Source organism: Trichosurus vulpecula, chromosome 9 (genome assembly GCF_011100635.1).
Source record: "Trichosurus vulpecula isolate mTriVul1 chromosome 9, mTriVul1.pri, whole genome shotgun sequence".
NCBI classification, from domain to species: domain Eukaryota; kingdom Metazoa; phylum Chordata; class Mammalia; order Diprotodontia; family Phalangeridae; genus Trichosurus; species Trichosurus vulpecula.
In genome coordinates, this window is record NC_050581.1 from 2,472,786 (window position 1) to 2,496,394 (window position 23,609).

At 37.5% G+C, this 23,609-nt stretch overlaps 1 protein-coding gene across 2 annotated transcripts in view; it reads right to left on the reverse strand.

Annotated features, from left to right (window-relative positions):
- Positions 1–23,609, reverse strand: part of SLX4 (SLX4 structure-specific endonuclease subunit) — a 43,800-nt gene that overhangs the window by 15,027 nt on the left and 5,164 nt on the right. For both annotated transcript variants that reach the window (XM_036737858.1, XM_036737856.1), the window contains exons 3-11: positions 22,956–23,177; positions 21,532–21,718; positions 20,373–20,588; positions 12,550–12,752; positions 12,062–12,375; positions 10,376–10,637; positions 9,434–9,522; positions 8,185–8,331; positions 95–264 (exon numbers count right to left, since the gene is read on the reverse strand). In XM_036737858.1, coding sequence (XP_036593753.1) covers positions 95–264; positions 8,185–8,331; positions 9,434–9,522; positions 10,376–10,637; positions 12,062–12,375; positions 12,550–12,752; positions 20,373–20,588; positions 21,532–21,718; positions 22,956–23,177 — 1,810 coding nt within the window. The remainder of the gene's footprint in view (positions 1–94; positions 265–8,184; positions 8,332–9,433; positions 9,523–10,375; positions 10,638–12,061; positions 12,376–12,549; positions 12,753–20,372; positions 20,589–21,531; positions 21,719–22,955; positions 23,178–23,609) is intronic.

Here is a 23,609-nt window from a genome sequence, read left to right on the forward strand (position 1 = left end):
TGTATGACAATGCTTAATAATAAGCATGATAAAAACTGATACACTTTGAAAAGTTAGCTTCAATTGTTGAGTAAGCAAACAGCAGCATATCGACCTGATGGCTAGCGCCTGCAAGTCGGCGAGCAGATGGGAAGGAATGTGAGCGTCGGCTGTGTACAGGTGCTGTAGAAACACGTGAGCTGCCTCAGTGCTCACTTCATTCAAAAGGACTCTGCGTGTTCTCAAATTCCCATCTTCCACTACAAAGAAACCTTCGTTGTGTACCTGAGAAGGAAAGAAAACATATTTTAAAAGTTTCTTATCAATAAAATAACCTAACTAGAGGAGGAGACAGCATGGATACTAGAACTAGTCTTAGAAATGATCCCAAATACTAAGGAAAGCAATAGGTAATTCACTTTGCCAGTCCAGTCTCTAGGATAGTAGGGTCTTAGCCTAGTCTTATTTTTTCTTGCTAATCATCTAATATTCCTAGGCTTCAATCCATGAAGAACTCTCCAATTTGCTGTGATGGGAGATAAAGTTAGTTACTAGGATTTTGCTACATCTGAAATAAAATTCCTTGTCAGTCTAATGTCAGAAGAGCAGAATTACTAAGGTCAAGTTCTTCAGTAACTCAACCTACTTTTCCTCTCATAAGTACATAAAAACTTAATGCCAGAATTATGGGGAAGAGAGACAGTTCTGGGAAAAAATCAGTAAATCCAAGATCCCCCAGTCCTAATCTAATGGCTTCCCTTGCCATATCAAACTTTCCTCTTTGTTCAATTCTTTTCCACTGAAGAGTAAGTATTACAGTATTTCAATTTAAGAAAAAAAAAGGAGTGGAGGGGTACTGATAGTGATGCTTAAAAAGATGAAGAAAGAAAAGAGTGCTAATGAATCGTTTAAAAAAACAAACAGGAGAGAGCAAAAGGAAGTTCAGAAGATGACTAAGGAAACGAGGGCACTGTTGGAACACATAAAATCTGAAATATTACCCCCACCAAAAAAAAAATCACCAAGCTATACAGAGTGGAGATTCGGTTTCACATGCAGTACTCTTTTTCATTCTTTTTTTTTTTAAATGCTTGTTGTAGCAGCTTTCAAAAGAAGAAATCAAAGCTATCAATAGTCATATAAAAATGCTCTCAATAACTACTGATTAGATAAACGCAAAACAAAACAACTCTGAGGTACCACTTCGCATCTATCAGATTGGCTAACACGACAGAAAAAAAAATGAAAAATACTAGAAGGTGCGTTGGAGCTGTAGACTGGTCTAACCATTCTGTAGAACAATTTGAAACCACGCCCAAAGGGCTATAAAACTGTGCATTCCCTTTGACTCAGCAATACCATTACTAGGTTTGCATCCCAAAGAGATCAAAGAAAAGGGAAAAGGACCTATTTTTACAAAAATGTTTATTGCAGTTCTTTTTGTGATGGCAAATGACTGGAAATTGAGGGGATGCCCATCCACTGGGGAATCGCTGAACGTATTGGGGTATGTGAATGTGACAGAGTACTCGTGCTAAATGATGAGTAGGATGGTTTCAGAAAAACCTGGAAAGGTTTATATGAACTGATACAAAGCGAAGTGAGCAGAACCAAGAGAATATTATGCACAGTAAGAGCAACAGTTTAATGATAATCCACTGTGAAAGACTAAGCTACTCTGACCAAGACAATGACCTGAGCCAATTCCAAAGGACTCACGATGACAAACGCTGTCCACCTCTAGAGAGAACTGATCAACTGTGAATGTCGATTGATACAGACTTTTTTCACTTAATTTTTGTTTTTCTGCAACGTGACTAATATGGAAATGTATTTTGCACGACTTCACATGTAAAAATGATACCATATTACTTGCCTTCTCAATAGGAGGGGGAGAAGCTATAGGGAGGGAGACAATTGGGAATTTAAAATTTTTTTAAAAACATTAAAATAAGATATAATTTTTAAAAGTTACACATATCTTGTTTGTAAATAGTCATTTGAATATCATCCCCCCTATTAAACTATGAGCTCCTTAACAAAAAAAAAATTCTTGTTCTTATTGACTTTGTATAGGGGAAAGTTCATGTGTATAAAACATTTTTATATGTCATTAAAAATAAATCTTTTATTAATCTATCTCTCCCACTACTCACCCCCTATTGAGATGGGGCGGGGCTTAAAAATACACAGACATGTATTCATTTGAAAAAAAAATTCCATATTGGCCAGATCAAAAAACATGTATCTCCTTTTGAACTTTACGTTAATCACCTCTCCGACAGGAGATGAGTGACCTATTTCACCTTAATTCTTTTGGACTTGTGGCTTATACTTTCAATCAGAGTTCTAAAGTATTTCAAAGTTATTTTTCTCCATAATGTCATTATCACCATATAAATAGTTGTGGTACAGTTCAATTCCCTCTGCATGAGTTCATAAAAGTTTTCCAAATTTCCTCTGAGATTGTCCATTTTGCTTTTTCTTATGGCACAATAATATTTTATCACATTCACATACTGCAATTCTGTCATTCTCCAATAGGTCATACTCCCAGTGCCAATTTTTGGCTACAAAAAAAGCTATTATAAATATTTTTGTATAAAATTTTATTTTATTTTCAGTTCTAAATTGTCTCCCTCTCTCCTCCCCTACACACTGAAAAGGAGAGAAAAATCATACAGATCCTTTTCCTGTTTCTTTGGGGGCATAAGCCTAATGATGGTATAACTGGGTCAAAGGGTAGGCATGGTTTCATTAATTTTTTGGCATAGTTCCAAAATGCTTTCTAGAATGCTTGGACCAATTCATAGATCCACCAAAAGTGTACTAGTGTGCCTGTTTTCCCACAGTCTCATCAACTTTTATAATTTTCCTCTTTTGGTCATTTTTGTCATTCTGATGGGTATGAAATAGAACCTCAAAATTGCTTTAATTTGAATTTCTCTAATTATTAGTGATTTAGAGCACTTATTTATATGGTTGTTGCTAACTTGCATTTCTTCCTTTGAAAATTCCCTGCTCATATCCCTTTACCTATTAGGAGATGGTTCTAAGACTTATATATTTGAATCAGTTCCCTATATATCTTAGATATGAGACTTCTATCAGGGAAACTTGCTGCAAAGATTTTTTTTCCTAGTTACCTGTTTTCCTTCTAACTATATTAGATTTGTCTGTGCAAGAACTTTTCAATTTTATATAATCAAAATTGTTTATTTTATCTTGTGAGATACTCTTATCAGTTGCTTAGTCATGAACACTTGCTCATCCATAGATCTGAAAGGTAATTTCTTCCTTGCTCCTCTAAATTATGTTTAACTTTTTTATATCTAGGTAAAGCATCCATTTGGAGCTTACTTACTATATGGCATGGTATTGAGCCAAACAATTTCTGCCAGACTGCTGTCTACTTTTCTTAACAGTTTTTGTCAAATAAGGAATCCTTCCCAAGTAGCTGAGGTCTCTGTATTTATAGGCTACTGTATTTGTTTGCTCGGCATGTTGATTACCTAACTAGTTCCATTGATTGACCTCTCTTTTTAAAAACAAGTACCAAATACTTTTTAGTGATTGCTGTTTGGCAGTATAGCTGGAGATCTGATACTGTCAGACCCCTTTCCTTCTAACTTTTTATTGCCCGTGAAATTCTTGATCTTTTATTCCTCCAAATGAATTTATTATTTTTTCTAGCTCTATAAAATATTCCTTTGGTTGATCAGTACAGACCCGAGTAAGTAGAATAGTACTATCATTTTTATTATATTTGCTTGACCTACCCACAAGCAGTTGAATGGTTCTCCAATTATTTAGGGCTGTCTTTATTTCTACAATATTTTACAATTGGATTCATATAGTTCCTAGGTGAATCTTGGAAGACCCATTCCCAATATTTTATAGCCTCTGTAGTTATTTCTCTTCTTGCTAAGTTTTGCTGGTAACAGAAATGCTGATGATTTATGGAGATTTATCTAGTATCCTGCAACTTTGCTAGTTGTTTCAGCTGGTTTTTTAGATGATTCCCTAGGGCTATCATATCTTAGAAAAGCAATAATTTTGTTTCTTCTTTGGGAATGCTAATTCCTTAAATTTCTTTTTCTCATCTTATTGCTACAGCTAGTATTTCTAGCACTCTGTTAAACAGAAGAAGTGATCATCAGCATCATTGTTTTACCTCTGATTTTACTGGAAAAAACTTTTTTTTCCACGACATATGTTTGCATTTAGATTTGGATATTATTTACTATGGTTAAGGAAAAGCCTACTTGTTGCTATGATTTCTAGTTTTTAATAGAAATGAGTATTTTATTTTGTCAAAAGTCTTTAGCATCTACAAATATAACAATATGATTTCTATTACTGAGGTTTATTTTATTTACATTCTCTCCTATGTTGAACCAATCTTGAAACCCAACCTGGTCACAGTGTATATATAATTTTTCTGATATGTTGTTGTACACCCACCTCCTAACATTTTAATTTTTTGCATCAATTTTTGCTTTTTGAATCAATGTTGAGTGTTCATTTATTATTTGTTCAATTTTATTCTTCTGATATTAGGTTACATAGTCTATTTCTTTTGTTAATGTGGGTATTTTATGTTTCTGTTAAGTATTCATCTATTTCCTCTAAGTTATCAATATTTTGTTAGCATGAAACTAGGCAAAACTGTTTCTAATAATTTCCTTTCTTTCTTTTTCATTATTATAAATTCTCCTTTTTCATTTCTGACATAAACAATATGGTTTTCCTTTCTATTTAAAAAGTCAGACTTGCTGTTTATTTTATTCCTTCCCCATGCCCCGCCCCCGCCCCCAACAACCCAGCTCCTACTTTTATTTATCAATTTAATGGTCGCTTCAATTTTATTGATCTTTTTTCAGATTTTTTACTTTGTTAGTTGGAGATTTGGTTTGTTCAAGTATAATTGTACTCCCAATTCATCAATTTCTCTCTTCTGTTGATGAAAGTGTTTAGAAGTATAATATTGGCTGCATCCCATAAGTTTTGGTATGCCTCATTATTGTCATTTGCTTTGTTTAAGTTTTCCATTTTTTCTATAATTTGTTCTTTGACCCACCAATTCCTTAGAATTACGTTATTTCATCTCCAGTTACTTTTTAATTATTTAGGGACCCTTTGTTGAAAATAATTTTTATCGCACTGTGATAGTAAATGATTGGATTAGTATTTCTGTGTTTGCACATTTTTGGTGAGGTCTTTATGCTCCAATACATGGTCAATTCTTAAAGAAGTCATGTATAGCTAAGAAGTACATAAATTCTATTCTCATTTAGTAATCACCAGAGAGCTAGGATTTCTAATTTTTCTAAAGTTCGATTCAGGTCCTTAATTATCTAGGTCTGAAAGGTGCATTAAATTCGCCACTATTCGTTTTACTGTATTTCTTCTCCTAATTCACTTTCCCTTTTAGATGTTATACTATTAGTTGCATTTATATTAAGTATCAATACATTTACTTCAATACCCATCTCTTTTATTTTTCTATATTCACTCTGGTTCCATCTGAAATCATGTTTGCTACTTCTGCTTTCGGTTCAGCTGAAGCATTGAAGATTTTGCTCCAACTCATTTTAATTCTACATGAAGCTGTGTTTCGAGCATATTTCTTAGATTTTGTTTTCTAAGCTGTTCTACTATCCACTTCCATTTTATGGATAAGGTTGCCCCTCAATATCCCACTCACATTCGTGTTTGACTGTTAATGGGGCATTTCCCTCCTCCTTTCCTCTTCCACTTTTTCTTCTTTTTGTTCCCACCTTCTACTTTAAAAATAAGGTGGTCAAGAATTTGCTCTCTTCACACCGCTCCTTCCAGCGTTCGAGTTCGTTTTGTTTCTCACTGCCCCCTTTCCTGGGCCCTTCTGTCCTTCTCTTATCCCCACCCCCACTATCTCTCTTTTGAGTTTCATGTATTTTTACACCAAACCTGAGTCTGCCTGTGCATCTGTGTTCAACCTTCCTTCACCTGGTTCAGATGAGAGTGAGGTTCATGGATGTCTGTCCCCTCTGCCCTTTCCTTCTTTATCTTATGAACTTCTATTGAGCAATAGTGATTTCACTTCCTTTCTTCCTTCTTCCTTCCTTGGTATAGGCCCTTCCTCCTCCCATTTTTGTCTTTTCCCGAGACCATTAAAACAGAACAAAATGACCCGCAGAGCCTCTTGTCATTCTGAATGACACTTATAAATATTAAGGTTTTGAGAAGACATTTGTTTCTTATCCCCTTATTAAAATGTAAAGAATTCATTCCTACATGGTTCCTCTCAATTAAACAAATATGTATACCATCTATGTTTCTCTTGGCACCTACGTTTCCATTTCAAGATGTCTATTCAGTTCTGGCCTTTTTCGTAAGGATAGCTTAGAAATCCTCCGTCACATTAAAGATCCATTTTCCTCTTACATGATTATACTTAGTTGTCTTTGGTCGTAAGCCTCTATCTCTTACCTTTTAGAATACCTTATTACAAGTTCCCTTTCTTTAAGCTGGCAGCAGGTGAGTCTTATGTGATGCTCACTGTGTCTCTTTGGTACTTGAATTCATTCTTTTTCACTGATTATATTTTCTTTGACCTAGGAGGTTTGGATTTTGCCTAAAATATTCCCGGGAGTTTTCCTTGTGGAATTTGTTCCCAGAGATAAACAGTGTATTCCTTCTATTTTTCACTTTGTCCTTTGGTTCTAAGAGTTCTGGGCAGTTTTCATATGTAATTTCTTGAAATATAGTATTCAGACTTTACAATATGAGGTTTTTCGGACAATCTGATAATTCTTAAATTATCTCTCTTTGACCTGTTTTTTAGGTCAGTTGTTTTTCTGAGATATCAATTCTTACATTTTCTTCTTTTTTCCCTCCCAGTCTTTTGTTCCAACATTTCCTGTTGCCTTATTGAGCTGATGTGATCTGCATCTCCTATCCTAATTTTATGAGTATTCAGCTCTTGAATAAGATTTTCCACCATCTGTTCTAATGCGTCACTTTTCCTTACTATTTTTTCCTCCCTGTCTTTTGCTTTAATTTCTTCTAGATATTCCTACAGTTTCTTTGGCTGGCACATTTTTTTCTTCAAGGCTTTACCTGGACTTGTGGGATTCTTTCCAGGGCTTCCCCTTCAGTGTCTCTCCAACTAAAACACCTCCTTATGATATTCAGCATTTTTCTTGGTTTGCTCAACTCATCTGTCTTAGTACCTCAGGTGAGGGACCTGTCAATCTCCTCAAATGAATGGCATGGGCAGAGTTTTCCTGGTCCTGATTATGGAAGCCTAGACTAGACCCATCGTTTAAGGGACTTTGAGGTTCCTCCACTGCTGGGCTCTTGTCACAAGACACCAGGATCTCCCCCTGCTTTAGGCTCTGCTTGGCATTTTCCTCCCTGTGCTTATGCTCAGGAACTATTCCTTTACTAGGCTCCCTCCACAAGATTCAGGGCTTACTCAGGCTGGATACTATCTAGGGTCATTCTCCAAAGCTGGGCTTGGGTCATCAGTGCCACAACAGACCCTGCCTGGGACTCCCTGGGTCTGCTCCTTGCTATGGGCTTCAGGAATAGTTCAGGCTGGGCTAGGGTCACTGCCAAGCTCAGGCTGCTAGTGCCAAGTAGCCCTGGGCAGAGTCTTCTGGGGCTCCACTTTCCACCAAGGTCCTGCTTTCTACCTGTTTATCTCAGGTTCCTCCTCAGGACTCCAGGGGTCCCCCTGTGGATTCCTAGGCAGGGTGTTTCCTTGTGATTTTTAGAGCGACGCATTTCTAACTCCCACTGGAGTGTTTGCAGAGGACCTGGGCTCTTATACGTACTAGCAAGTCCCCATTTCCCATTTTCTATTTCCTTTTCATATTTGTTGATATTTGATAAGTTCATAATAAAGGAATTTTTTTTAAAAGGTAAGGGCAAAATAGAAAGAACATGAAAGTAAAGAGAAAAATGTTTGGGATTTGTAAGGGAAAGAGGTTAAGGATAGTGTGATGGGAAAGGGTGACAAGGTTAAGGCAAAAAGGAGAAAAAAAGGAGAAAGAAAATAGAAGATACAAAAAAGAGGGAGAGAGAAAACTAGCCAAGAGGGGGAGGAAAAGGGACTGATGGTAGCAAAAGGAGAAAAAAGAGGAAGAGTAAAAAGAATATGCAAAGAAAAGAAAGGGGTTACATTAAGAAAACCAGCCTTTAACCTCTAACCATACTTACGATCTGAATGAGACGTGGGCATCGTGCATAAAGCACAAACATGTGAGCATAGAGCACATCTCCAGAGTCCATCTGGAACTGCACATCACTCAGGTGGGGGTTGTTGACCATTGCACCAAAATCAGCAGACAGCAAACTAAGTGACAGCTGAAAAAAGGAAAGGGATGAAAACACCCACTTTCTACCATAATTCACTTCTCTAACAAAGTGGCTAATCCATTCCAATCAGTCTCATTACAACATAATGGTAGGATAATGTCCATTATGACAAACGGAAGCTTTAAATCTAATGAATTTCAAATCTAATCATTTAAGATAAATACTTCAGAGGATAGACGTGCTGGCTATTTCAGTTAAGGAAAACTGGAAGGTGTTCACAGATGAACTGGTGGCCCTGCTGACCAAAATGGAAAGAAAACATATAGCAATGGAACCATTCCTTGGCTCTTTTAGGCCAGTGTCATGAAGTCATTCCCATAAAAAACCATAGAGGAAAGAAGCAGATTATGTGGATTAGGGACAAACACAAAGAAAGTTAAGCAAATACAAATGGTATTGGTCATACTTCAGGTGGCAGGACAGAAACAATTCTTGTTGGCCCACACTAGCAGGGGTTCTTAATTTGGAGCCTGTGAACTTTTTTAAAAAAACATTTTGATAACTATTTCAATGTATTTGGTTTCCTTTGTAAAATCTTATATATTCTATTTTATGCATTTAAAAACATTATCCTGAGATGGCATCCATGACACAAAACAAGTTTAAGAACACCTGCTCTTTAAGTAGCATCAAGGGAACAGACATAAACCAACTTAGCAGGCTCATTGCACCATGCACACAAGCCAACTGCAGCTAACAGTAACTGGGATAAACCAAGGACAACGTTAAGCTAAAAGTAATTCTGAATTGAACAATCACACGTTGTGTCAGAGATTTGAAGAGCACTTGGCAAATTCTCTCCTCGATCCCCCAGCAGTCCACTAAGGGGGGCACTATTACCGTCCTTGTTTTACATGAGGGAGAACTAAGGCTGAGAGCGGATAAGGGACTTCTGCCCGGGGTCACACAGGTGATAAGCATCTGAGGCACTTACTGAAAAGGTGATGCATGTAACAGATTCCCAGTTTCATATGCAATCTCTTTTTTGGTCTTCTTTGCATATAAAAGTGTTCGTGTTGGATCGTTTTCTAGTTCATAATTTAAAAAGACATAAAAAGAATTATAATACTTTTGAAAAATAAACTCTTACTGCAGAATTGCGGCTTCTCCGGCGTTCCTTCTCTTTGGGTGATAAGACAAATCCACTCAGTGGAAGATCACAGGACCCCAGATCTTTCCCTTATGGAAATGCAGATGAAAAGAAAAATCACATTCTAAGCAAGAAAAAACAGCAAAACCAAATACTAGGAAACACCGAGACTCTCAAAGGCTGAAAGAAGGCTGGGAAAGCCCTGGGTGCTTCTAACGATCAGACTGCTTATTCACTTATGATTTTAAAAATCACAACAACGAAAAATTACGTTACATGGGATGGCTTTCTGGGAGAGGGGAGCAGAAGGGACAGATAGAAGGGGAACTTTAGGTGACACAAAAATAAAGATATCAATAAAAACTTATTTTAAAAAGTTGCTTTACATACAGCGTCATTTGATCATTACAACCACCTTGTGAAGTTGTTGGTACACATGTGATGTCCCCTGTTTTACTGAAGGGGGAACTAAGGCTCTTAGAGGTTACTTGACTTGCCCAAGATCAGAGGTTAGCAACTGGTAGAGCTAAATTTGATTCTAAGACCAGTGCTCTCTTCAATGTGCCACATTTCCTCACGGCTGAGGATGGGATTTCCTTACCACACAAGTAAAAAAAAATTCACATCTCACAAACCATTTTTGCCAGCCTGCCCTCCCAACAAGCAGGTACACTCTTAGAAAATAAATAAGACCATTCTAAACTATTACTTGCCCTTGGAAAATATTTTGTTTTAATTTGTTTTCTAGGTTGAGGGATTTAAGCATAGTCACAATTGCCCATTTCACATGTAACTGTGTGGCTAAAATGTAAGCAACTACAGAGACTAAATTGCCCTCACATGCCAGTGTAGTCTAGAATTCCATAAACTAAGAAATAACCTCCATGGACTATCACAGCCAAAGTCAAATGAATAACGCATCTCTGGGGGGCTGTGTCTTACCTGACGGACTTCTGGAATGGATTTCAGCACTGCTATTCCACTGGGTGAGAGTCAGCCCTTCTCCTGCCAGATCCACGAGGACCTGCAGAGCCTGATGGTCTTTTTGGCTACCGGAAAGCGACTGCCTCCTGGAATTAGGCTTTTCTGGAGTTTTACAGTTAAAGCCTTCAGAAGTGCGCTCCCTGAGGGCAGGCGGTTCTTGCACATCTGTTTTGGATTGGCCAGATGCCATTAATGGCAGCACAGGCCCCTTTTCTGAACTCTAAAATAAACCCAAACCCAATCCAGTTACATTATTATATTCACTGATGTTGGATGAGAGATGTACATGGTACAAAAGGGCAGGTACGATAAGTATTATCCAAGTTCTACAGATGAGGAAACCGAGGTGCACGGAGGTAACTGACAAAAGAGAGAGTGTTCCTTCTGACCCCAAGTTCAGTGCCCTTCCCACTGCACCAAGAACTAAACAACAGCTCACACTTCTACAGAGCTTTAAGATTTACCAAATGCTCTGTTCACAACAACGCTGCGAGTCGTGTGATACAAGTGTTCTTATCTTACGGATGAGGCCGCTGAGGCTCAGGAGAGGCTAAATGACTTTCCTAGTTAGTAAGCAGGTCTCCAGATTTCAAGTCCAGAGCTCTTTTCACTATACTATAATTTCTTATAAGAAGCTAATAAGTGAGAAAAGAAGCTGGCTTCTCTGAGGTCTCTTAGGCTTTAATCCCTATACTTTCCTTTTCCTTCTTTGGTTTCTTACCTCTTTTCCTTCAGTAATTAGATTTTAATTGCAAAGCTTTTTTATTCTTAGTACAACACGGACCTAGAGTTAAGCTTACAACAATGCTGATATGTACTAATGCCCTTAGAGAGGGATTTAGTTACAGGGAAAATACCAGAAAGGAACAAAGTTTCCAAACAAATGTAAATGACCACTGGATCATAGGCTCTAAAGGTTGGAAGGACATTCAGGAACTCTCGTCCACCTTTCTGATTCCATGAAGGGCTATCCCTAAACTCCTCTATTTGATTCTCAAACCTATACCCAAGAGAGTTCCTGAGAGGAAGATACAGTTAATCCACATTTTTGTAGTGATACTGACTTAGAAAATCAAAAGCATGCCTACTTGAAAGAGATCAAATTTAAGGGAGGGAGATGAAATCTATATCTACTATAGCTTGTTCTGACTGTCATTTCAAAGTAAGGTCATTAATATATCATAAACCACACTCACTTTAGAACTCCATTATAATGTTATATCTGTGAAATGAACTGGATGGTCAGCAGAGTAAATCCTTGAGCCTCAGTGGAATTAACTCTCAAGTGTCAGTTTGTTTACCATGTTACTTATAATTTTATTCCTATGGAAACCTATGGGGTTGTTTCACCAGATATCATATACCAATTAATGTCAGGCCAGTGTATCTATATGTTAACCAGTTATATATATAGTCATATCTAGCTAACTGGATAGAAGTAAGAGTCAGACTCATACATCCTTACCCTATAAAATAAGCACTTTATAGATTAAAAAAAAACCTGATTCCTAAATTAGTTAAGTGCTTTACTTCAACTGCCACAGTCAATGGCAGGGCCAGGAGAAGTGCCCTAACCCCCCGTAGAACTCTGTCCCCATCAGTTCTACCCCAACACCTCCAGGTGTGGTCATGGGAAAATCTCACCTTAGTAGGTTTCCAGGGTAAAATAGGAGGGTCCAATCCTTTAGCATAAAAAGACTCCAGAGGCCAAGCTCCGGTCAGAGAGCTGCCTCTCCACAGAATGCCTTGTTTTTCTTCAGGCTGAAGCAGACACCAATGTGCCTTGCCCATCTCTTCTTTCAAAATTTTGCTCAGTGGAAGTGGTGGAGTGCTAGACATCTCTAATTCCTCTGTGAGGAGAACAGCAAATCGATCCTGTATCTGATGAAGGTAAGTCTCTGAACCTTGAAATAACAATTGAGGTGGGGAAACAAGTTTCCTCTTACGACTTTTCTTCTCTAAAGATAAATAAAAAACAATTTGGATCAATAATGGAATGAATCTACTGACATTAAAATCCATACACTGAAATCTATACAGAAACCTATACAGGTTCTTACGGTCTGAATAAATGTGAAATGAAAAAGGACCTAGGATCTCTAATGAGCTAATGTAGCACCACTCTCGTGTACCTGCTCCCGGCCTTATGCTGTTTGGAAACATATTTCCAAGATCATCATTTGTCACCGTCTTGCATTGCTCCATCAGAGAATGGGACATTGCCATTGCAACAAGGAGGTCCTCCGACATGGGCTCTGCTTTGGATGTCCTCCGCCTTTTCTGTGGTTTCTTTTCATTTGTTGACCCTTTCCTCTTTGACTCACTAGCTGGTTTGCTGAAAACAAAGAGCCACAGAAGAAGAGTTAATGAGGATTAGAGTAGTAAACTACTGTATAATATCGCACTATTCAATCCAGATTTTAGAAGGCAGCAAGGCTTATTCTTATAGGGAGAAGGAAGAAGCCAAATGTCAAAGTAACAAAACAATTCAACTCTTTAAACATTGGAAGCAAGTTTCTGTTGTGCAGTTAATTTTTTTTTATTCTCTCACTTTGCTCAAGATTCTAAAATCTCAAGAAAAAAAGGGTGCTGCTTAACACTTTTATGTTAGTACACAGAATTCCTTGTTTAAGACTACTCATCTCAGCCCAGGCTTTCTTTTTTTAATTTTCTTTTTTTCAGTTAACAAAAACCTGTTTTTCCCCTTCCCCCACCATAAACTTGGGGGAGACAGGGACAAAAACCCTTCCTCCAAATATGCATAATCAAGCAAAGCAAATTTCTAATCTGGTCAAGTCCAAAAAATATCTTATTCTGTGCCAAGTCCATCATCTCATCACCAGATCCCTGGAATGGTGGACCATCATTGCAAAGGCCAGAGTTAAGTCTTTCAAAGGTGCTTTTACTGTATAAATTGTTTTCCTGATTTTGTTCCCTTCATTCTGTATCAGTTTTTCCAAGTATTTCCAGGCTTCTTTGAAATCAGCCTTCAGCTTACCCATTAGTAACTGATATTTAGATCAGACTTTATTTACATGAAAAGTGTTTTGTAATTGTGACAAAACATTTTTCATACAAATAAAGTCCGATCTAAGTATCAGTTGCTCATGGGTAGGCCAAGATAATATAATGAAAATGACAATTCTACCTAAACTAATTTAGTTATTCAGTGCCATAGCAATCAAACCACCAAAAAATTACTTTACAGTGCTAGAAAAATAATATCGAAATTCACCTGGAAGAACAAAAGGTCCAGAATATCAAGGCAACGAATGAAAAGAAATTCAAGGGAAGGCGGTTTAGCACTACCAGGTCTGAAATTGTATTATAAAGTAGCAATCATCAAAACCATTTGGTACTGGCTAAGAAACAGAGTGGTGGATCAGTGGAGCAGGTTAGGTACACAAGTCAACGACTATAACAATCTACTGTTTGATAAACCCTCCAGCTTCTGGGATAAGAACTCATTATTTAACAAAAGTGTCTGGGAAAACTGGAAAATAGACTGGCAGAAACTAGGCACAGACCAACATCTTACACGGGATACCAAGATAAAGTCAAAATGGGTACACAATTTACGTATAAAGGGTGATACCATAAGCAAACTAGGAGAGCAAGGAATAGTTTACCTGCCAGAGCCATGGAGAACAGAAGACTTTATCACCAAACAAGAGACTGACAACATCATGAAATACAGAATGGATAATTTTGATTACATTAAATTAAAATTCTTTTGTATAAACCAAACCAATGCAATCAAGATTAGAAGGGAAGCAGAAAGTTGGGAAACAATTTTTACAGCCAGTGTCTCTGATAAGGGCCTCATCTCTAAAATACATAGAGAACTGAGTCAAACTTATAACAATACAAGTCATTCTCCAATTGATAAATGGTCAAAGGATATGAAGAGGCAGTTTTCAGAGGAAGAGATTAAAGCTAACAATAGTCATGTGAAAAAATGCTCTAAATCATTATCCATTAGGGAAATGCAAATTGAAACAACTCTGAGGTACCACTTCACACCTATCAGATTGGCTAATAGTGCAAAAAAAGAAAATGATAAATGTTGGAGAAGTAGGAAAACTGGAACACTAATGCATTCTTGGTGGAGTTGTGAACTGATCCAACCTTTCTGGACAGCAATTTGGAACTATGCCCAAAGGGCTATCAAACTGTGCATACCCTTTGACCCAGCAATATCACTTCTAGGTCTGTATCCCAAAGAGATCCTAAAAATGGGAAAAAGATGCACATGTACAAAAATATTTATAGCACCTCTTTATGTGGTGGCAAAGAACTGGAAATTGAGGGGATGTCCATCAATTGGGGAATGGCTGAACAAGTTGTGGTATGTGAATGTAATGGAATACTACAGTGCTATAAGAAATGATGAGCAGGCAGACTTCAGAAAAACCTGGAAAGACTTATATGAACTGATGCTGAGTGAAGGGAGCAGAACCAGGAGAGCACTGTGCACAGTAACAGCCACGTTGTGTGATGACTGATTTTGAGAGACTTTTCAGCAAGGCAAGGACCTAAGACAACTCCAAAAGACTCATGTTGAAAAATGCTCTCCACACATCCAGAGAAAGAACTTTGGAGTCTGAATGCGGATGGAAGCACACTAATTGCCCTTCTTTTCTTCTGTTGTTTTATTTCGTTTCTTCTTTCTTGTGATTCTTCCCATTAGTTCTAATTCTTCTTTACATCATAACTAATGTGAAAATGTTTAATATGAATGCATAAGTAGAGCCTCTATCAGACTGCATGCCATCTTGGGGAGGGGGATGGGAAGGAGGGAGAGAAAATTTAAAACTCCAAATTTTATGGAAGTGAATATTGAAAACTAAAAATAAATAAACTATATAAAAAAACCCAGCATAATGGTACTCCTTTATATTCCAATACCACAATTTGTTTTGCCATTTTGTAATTGATGGGTACCCCCTTGGTTTCTAGATTTTCGCCACCACAGAAAGAGGTGCTATTAATATTGTTACATATTCGGGTCCTTTTCCTCTTTCTTTGATATCTTTGACGTTTGATGTCCAGTGGTGTCACTAACCAAAGGTGATCCAGTGATCAAATGGATACAAGGCCCAAGTTGGTAGCTTTGGGGGTAGAGCTCCAAATCGCTTTCTAGACATCTGGACCAATTCACAGCTCCACCAGCAGTGAGCTAATTAATTATTAATCAGTGAGACTTTTCCAACATTTGTCATTTTCCTTTCTGGTCAAGTTTACCAATCTGATAGGTGTGAGATGGAACCTCAGGGTTGCTTTAAATGTACATTTCTCTAATTGTCAGTGATTTAGAGCATTTTTTTCCGTATAGCTATTGATAGCCTGGATTTTTTTTTCCTTTGAAAACTGTCTGTTCATAGTCTTTGGCCATTTGTCAGAGAGTATCAGCCTAGCTTTTCAGTAAACACATTTAAAGATGACTTATGGTAATTCTGCTTAGATCAGATGTAAAAATATTCTATAATTAAGTTTAGAATTACATATACCCATAATAGCCCAATTCCCGTTTTCCTTGTACCTAACCACTCATTCTCTACAGAAAATTCTGATGCCTCTTTGGAGAATTCCCTTCATGGATAGGTAAGAAAGGATCCCTTTCTTCATGCAGATGTACTTTCTAAGTTACTTCAAATAACTGAATTATAGATTTCCTGCCAAAATCCTGAATTTTTCACCAGACCAAATAATAATCAAGAAATATTCTTTTATTCTAGAACTTCACAAAAAAACAGTCTGTGCCTCCCCCTCCTAGCAAATCAACCAGACAAGTGTAGCCTGTACGGCTCTATGTCCAGAGGCAACAAGAGTAGCCAGTTCCCAAAAAAGTCTCAGTGTCCAGGATTGTCAAAAAGTCCCAGGGTAATGAATTTACCCACCCCTCTTCTTTTCACCTCACCATGAGAAGCCCCAGACCCAAGGGCTCACAGGTTCCTAAAAGTCTGTCCTGAGATGCTATGGAAGGCAATGAAAATCCAGCCCTTGGAAGTTCAAAGATTCAGGGAGGCTTAATCCATGGAGGTGCAAGTAGGCATGGGAACCCAGGGGACAAAGGGCAAGACTAAGCAGGGGCAACCAACTCCCCTAGAAATACAGCAGAGAGTGAAGTCTGGCCCTGGTACGAAGCCTCAATTCGGAAACTAAAGCTAGACTTTTCACTTAAAAAAAACCCACCAAACAGTATAAAAAATTATTGTGGATGTAAACCCTTAATAACTACAAGCATAGATGCAGAAGAAAATATGGAAGTCCCAAGAACTACATGAATACCTAGAAGAAACGAAGCAAGAGATTAAGAAATAAAATTAAAGCTTTGGAGGAAGAATTAAAAGGAGGATAAGTAGCTTAGAAGAGAAAGTGGCTCTTTCCCAAGAAAAAGACTCCCTGAAAACAAGAGACCAAACAGAAATCAATTACTCCATGATACAAGGAAATGTTAGAACAAAATTAAAAGATTGAAAAAAAATAAAATGTAAGATATTTGATATAAAAAAATGACTTAGATAATAGGTCAAGGAAAACATTTAAGAATCATTTGACTTCTTGAAAACCACTGTTTAAAAAAAAAAAAGCCTAGGAATCATATCTCAAGAAAGCATAGATCAAAATTTCCTGCATCTATTAAAACCTTAGGGCAAAGTAAAGTAAGAATACACAGATTACTTCCTGAAGGGGGTCATCAAAAGTAAAAGTCCCAAAAATATGATAGCCAAAATTGAGAGTTCCCACAAAAACAAAATTCAGAGTTCCATCCAGAAAGGATTTCAAGAACCCAGAACCAAGTCGGGATCACACATGATCAGGCAGTTTCTAAGACCCAAAGGAGGTAATGGAATATACTAATTTCAAAACATAAAAGATCTGGCCTTACAATCGAGAATAATTTACTGTGCAAAACCAAGTATAATCTTAAAGGGAGAAAAATAGACCTTTAATGAAACAGAGGTCTTTTAAGCATTTTCTGATGAAAAGAGCAAAGATGAGTAGGAACTCTGAAATACAAACAAAAAACTCCAGAAAAACTAAGAAAGGTAATTGAGCAATTGGAAGATGTATGATGATGTAATACTAATAGTCTAATGGGGGATAAGACACAAGCATTTATCTCTTCAGACCTTAATATCTGCAAAGGGTATTTAAGGGAGTTAAACAGAAAAATAATGGGGTGGAATGGTTCTGTTTTGAGCATTTGAAGAGAGGGAAAAACGGGTGGGTAAAGAAGGAATACACTAGTGATGAAAAGCGGGGCAAGGGCATAGAACTTGCTATTTCCCATAATTGTGATGTAAGATAAGAAGAATGTGCAAAATTGGAGGCAGGGCTGGAGGGGGCAGGAGCCTTACTCTTATCTGACTGAAACAGACAAAAGAAGAAGTGATAACCACCAGGTGCAAAGACATACTTTTTTTTCTCATTTCTTTCTCTTTACTAATGGTAGGGAGGGGCTGCAAAAGGAGGGAGAGTTTTTAATAGGTACACCTACAAAAAAAACACGGAAACATTTTTTAAAACGTACAGTTTAGAAGGAAGCACAGATGATTAGGACAGATTCAAAAGTAACAAATAGAATTATACACTTTTTTTTAAAGCAAGTGACGTGACGTGGAGATTCATAACTAAAAATATCTATGTGTTGTTATATATACACAGAAATCCTCCTTTTTGGTGCTTAAGTTCAAAATGAAATATGAAATTTTTAAAAATAAGCTTAAATAATTGGATTTAAAGCTTCCAAGCTAGTACTGCCTATACATAAACTTAGTAACATTATCAATTGATACAACTGAGTCAATATATGGGTTTATCTATCAGGTTTTCTTAGATAATTTGGGTTGAAGGAGCATAACTGGTGGGATTTTCTGGCTGAAGAGATTATAATGGACATGTGAGACCAGGAATAGGTTAGATGCAGCAGTGGGGGACTTGAGGCCTCAAGGCCACGTGTGGCCCTCTAGGTCCTCAAGTGTGGCCCTTTGAATCCAAACTTCACAGAATAAATCCCCTTAATGAAAGAATTTGTTCTGTAAAACAAGGACTCAAGTCAAAAGGCTGCACTCAAGGATCTAGAAGGCTTCATGTGGCCTCAAGGCTGCAGGTTTCCCATCCCTTGATTGCAGTAACACTTAGAATTACCTTTGGGGTATCAAACCCAAACACCACTTTCAGTACACTGACTTAGGTCATTAGGCATTCTGTGTGAATGTTTTTGAGCACCTCTGGATGGGGTGGGTGAGAAAGTCTCTGGTCTACACTCTGGAGTCTGGGATGGCTTTCAAAATCCCCTGGACCACCATGAAAGATCCTGGAGAAGTTGTGTGTATCCTAAATCCAATGAAAACCCTCTAAGCCAATCAGAAACTTTCAAGGTAACCTGGAACCTCCCTGCCTGCTTAAGGGTCCTTTATTATCCTCTTGGGATATATGGGAGGAAACAAATGGGCTGAGAAACTACAACCTATAGGCAAAATGACATCCAATCTATAGCTGTGGAATTTTCCCTCAAAAGTACAGCTACCAGCTAGATGCAGCAGAGGATAAGATGCTGGGCCTGAGGTCAAAAAGACATTCTCTTGAGTTCAAATCTGGCCTCAGACACTTAACTAGCTGTGTGGCCCTGGGCAAGTCACTCAACCTTGTTTGCCTCAGTTCCTCATTTATAAAAAAAAAAAAAAAAGCTGGAGACGTAAATGGCAAACCACTCTAGCATCTCTTCCAAGCAAACTCCAAAGGGTCACAAAGAGCCAGACATGACTAAAATGACTAACAACAAATACCTATTATACCCTTACTGGAGTACATAACAAAAGGTTCGATGTTCCGTCAAGCACATCTAAATTATTACTGTTTGTTATTGATAATGGTGTACTTCGCACATACACATTTGCTTTTTTTTCTTCTCGTATTAAAAAAAATAGGACATTTTTATCTATGTGAGACAGTTTAGGTGTATTCCCACTACACAAAGGGATGGTTTAGATAAAGGCTCAAAATGTCCAATAGGGCAGGCCCATCCGATCCTGTTTCTTTCATCATTCTCTGTTGGTGCTGGCACAGGCCAGACATGACTGTGATCAATGTCACTATGTATATTGGCCAACCAGATAAAAAAAGGCAACCTTCTTTGGTCCCTTATCTGCCACAACCAATTTCTCCCTGATTTTTGCTTGAGCACTCACAGCAAATTCTCAAATAAAAATGAGCCTGGGAAACTTAGTCAGGTTAAGTACTGAGACCCATTGTTGAACAGGGTACAGTGGGAGAAAAGCTTACTCTGTCCTCAGGTTTGGGTGACCTCCACTCCAGAAAACAGACCTTATTTTCCTAACTGTAATCAAATTGCACGACACTAGCATTAAAGCATTTAATTCTTGCAAATATCTTTCTAAATGGTTCCAAACTTCTATTTAAAACTTCAGCTTGAGAGCTATTGACGCATCTGGTCCCTCTACAATTTTGGCAATTTGCCTAGTATTAATAGATATGAAAGATGGGTTGTTTCTGTTGAAGTGAAACTTTATAATTCAACAGATTAAACCGCAGAACCACATGAAGTACTTGTTATTTAGAGACAAGGAACTATATGGTTAAAGAGGTTCTCATGAGAGTGCCTATCATACCTTTAGGAAGGGCTACCACTAAACCATTTCAGATAAATGACCATTCTAATTTCAAAGTCCCCAAAAGAAGGAAAATCTATAATATAGCATTTGTTTATTATGAAGATGACTTATTCCTTCCTCAAATCATTTACTCTTCAGTAGGAATAATGTATCAACTTAATACTTTAATAAAGGTGGGTGGCCCTGGATGTCTGATTGGTTTGTCAAAAAATGTTAAAAGTCTTTAAAATAATATAACAAACCACATTTCCAGTCTTGACAAAACAAAGGACATCATTGCATTACTGAACTTCTTCACTATTCCTCTGACTCACTTTGACGCTGATGGGAAACACTCATTGGGCTGAAATGTCTGCAGCCTGACCGCCTGGACCAGTTGTTGGGGAGAAACTTCCATCTTGACCGCACACTGTTTCAAATGACTATTTCTGCTCTTTGAAGTGGTAAACGACTTGCCGCAGATTGGGCATTCTGGGATCTTAGGTGCACTAGAGGCAGGTTCCAGGGACTTCTCTGACTCATCTAAGCATCTACAGAAGAAAAGCCAAAACAAAAAATTCCTTTATAACATAGTACATTATGACGAAGATTTAGATATGCTGTGGGTCACTCAGTCATGAAAGCATTTCACAACAAACAGCTTATAAATTATGTGCCCAACTATAAAGAGTCTCTGTACAAGAACTGGGCAGTCCCTTAGACCAAGGCTTCTTAAGTTTTTTCCATTCATGACACCTTCACGCCTAAGAAATTTTTATGCAACCCCAGGTATATAGGTATATAAAATAGGTATCACAAATCAAACATTTACTGATAATAAATCATATAGGAATTTATTTTAAAATAATTCTTTGGTATACATATAATTTTACCATTTATTTAAGATGAAAGCAAATTTACATACTAATGAGATGGACGTGCTTGTTTATTTTTCCATAAAGATTAAATCTTGGTGGAATATTTGATACTGGAGGATGCTGAGTATCTTCAACATTTTCAGAGTTTTTTGATTTTATAATTGTCACTGCTGCATTCAGAACTAAGGCTGCTGTGAAGTTGCAGGATGCAACGCGGGCAAGCACTGCCAGAAAACACCTCAGATTCATTACATATTTGATTTTGAATTAATTTTTGGTTATTGCGCATTCAGAAACCTTTTGCTGTTGCCAAATTTTTCAAAACCCCCACATTCATTTACATGACCCCATATGGGGCTGTGATCCACAGTTTAAGAAGCGCTTCCTTAGACTTAGGAGCATAGACCAAGTATATGAGGAAGAGGCTGGGGAAAGGAAAGCAGAGTTTCAGTCGGTGGTGTTTCCATTAACAAAGTGTCCTTTTCAGCAACAAAGTATAATTAGTATTAATATTGTAAAGCTTCCGAGATTAACATCATTTTGATTCCATACAACACTGATGCAACCATTAAACTAAATGGTAGCCTAGAGATGCAACCGTGTAAGCTGGTCTAACCTGTTAACATGCTGTTCCCTTCGAGTAGCATTCATGGCTGAGAGATCCTTCTGACAAATCTGGCAGAAAAACAAACCCTCCTGCTCCAGACTGTCTGAATTCTGGGGGGCCTCCTGACCAAATTCCTGCTGTAAAGCCAAGGCCAGAGCTGCGTCACTCTCTGTCACAGAAAGGCCCGGAATGTTTCCTAGGGGAAAAGAAAAACAAATCTTCTTAAAGGAAAAATTTCTCTCTGAAAATTTACATTTAATAATCATGGCATAATAACAGCAAGAAGGACCTTAGAAATAATTTAGTCCGACCCTTTCATTTTACAGAGTTTTAAAAAAAGGTTTTCTTGGGGGAAAAAAAAAAGATTTTGTTGGCTGGCCAGGACACACAGACCCAGTCAACCCAGCCTACTGAAGAACATTAGAATCCAATATTAGTTCACTGGCTAAATTTCTTATGGGCCAGATAACATACTCTGCAAAATGATAAATGGCTTAATCTTTGTCTCAAACAAAGGAGGAGGAAACATTTTTCTCCTCTCAGCAGAGAAGTATAAAAGATATATGTAAATATATAAAGCATATTAAAGATGCAAGGTGGATACACTGACACGGATTACTGTGATTTATTAAGGGCAGGGGTGTGTGTGCAAGATAAAGATAAATGGTAAAAAAAAAATTAAAGGAAAAAATGGTAAATAGCTCCCTCTTATTTTATGTGTAGTCAAATGACAGGCCAGTGAGTACCACTAAGTAGAAAAGACTCTGTATACACCAAACCGAGTAACTAGAAAGCATGGCTATTGAATACTAAGGCTCCAATTTTCCAAGGCTTGCCAAGGATTCAGTGAGGGCAAAACACAGGAATTACAAGTCTAAGCACTCGCTTTCTATCTCCCCTGCTTTGGCTGAAAGGTAATCCTTCAGACACCACATATTTACTGGGTTGCTGATTAGATAGCGGGCACTAACTTTTTTCCAAATCTACTTTACTTCCTTGAATCTCAACCTCTAATATTACAATGTGTTTACTTCTCAGTCACAAAGGGCAGAATTCTGAATCCATCTGGCCCAATACTGAAGTCCTTCCCTTATTTAAAAGACAAATTATGATTGATGTTTAAAGGCATCTGCATGATGTGTCTGATCAATGGAGTCATATTAATGAAGTGAACAGTTCTAGTCTTGAGAAAGATCTCAAATAAATGGACCAACAAATCCATCCCCATAGACGATGTTAACACCGACTATTGCTATAGATTTGACACTAGGCCAGTTATACCATGTTTTTTCCCTTTGTATTCTTTTGACAGAAAGGTGGATTTGGATGTAAGGAAGAACGGAGACCATCTCAAAGAATCCAAGTAACAATACTAGGAATCCTACCTTCTATTCCCTAGCTGTAACCTATTGACTCTTCAGAAGATACCTTACCGTTATTCAGTGCATCCTCCTCCTGCCCAGATTTTGAAACATTTTCTTGAAGTACAGTCTCCACTGAACAGCCTTCGGGGGCATGTTTCAACCTTTCTGGATCTGTTCTCTTGAACTGCTGCATTTTTTGCAATACCAGCTCTGCTGCCCGGGGTTTAGAGACACTTGGTAACAAAGCAGTCAAACAGCGTGATGTTGTCTGAGAAGGGTCATCTGGAACACCTGACAGGGAAAAACAAATCTAAAACTATTCATTTTATGCAGAGTAATACAACCCTGTTCTAAAATATAAGATAGAGCTGTTTATTTTAAATATGGCCTTCACTGACTGATTCTTATGTCTGAATAGGATTTTTTACTTGACAAAGGATTTGGGACTTTCCTCACAGAAATAATATTGAGAGAGAAAAAAAAATTAAAAGTACACAGCAGAGAACAAAAGATAACTTAGAAGGAAGCACAGAAAAGCAGGGTAGCTTTGAAAATTATGTGCAATATTTATTACATAGTTTTTTCAAAAAAAAGTAAACAGTGTGAAATGGAAATTCATGGTTTTATATTGAATTTTCTTTTTTATGTTGTGTTGTATACATGGAAATGTTCTTTTTTTTGTCTTTCTGTATTTAAATTCAAAATGAATAAAAACTTAAAAAT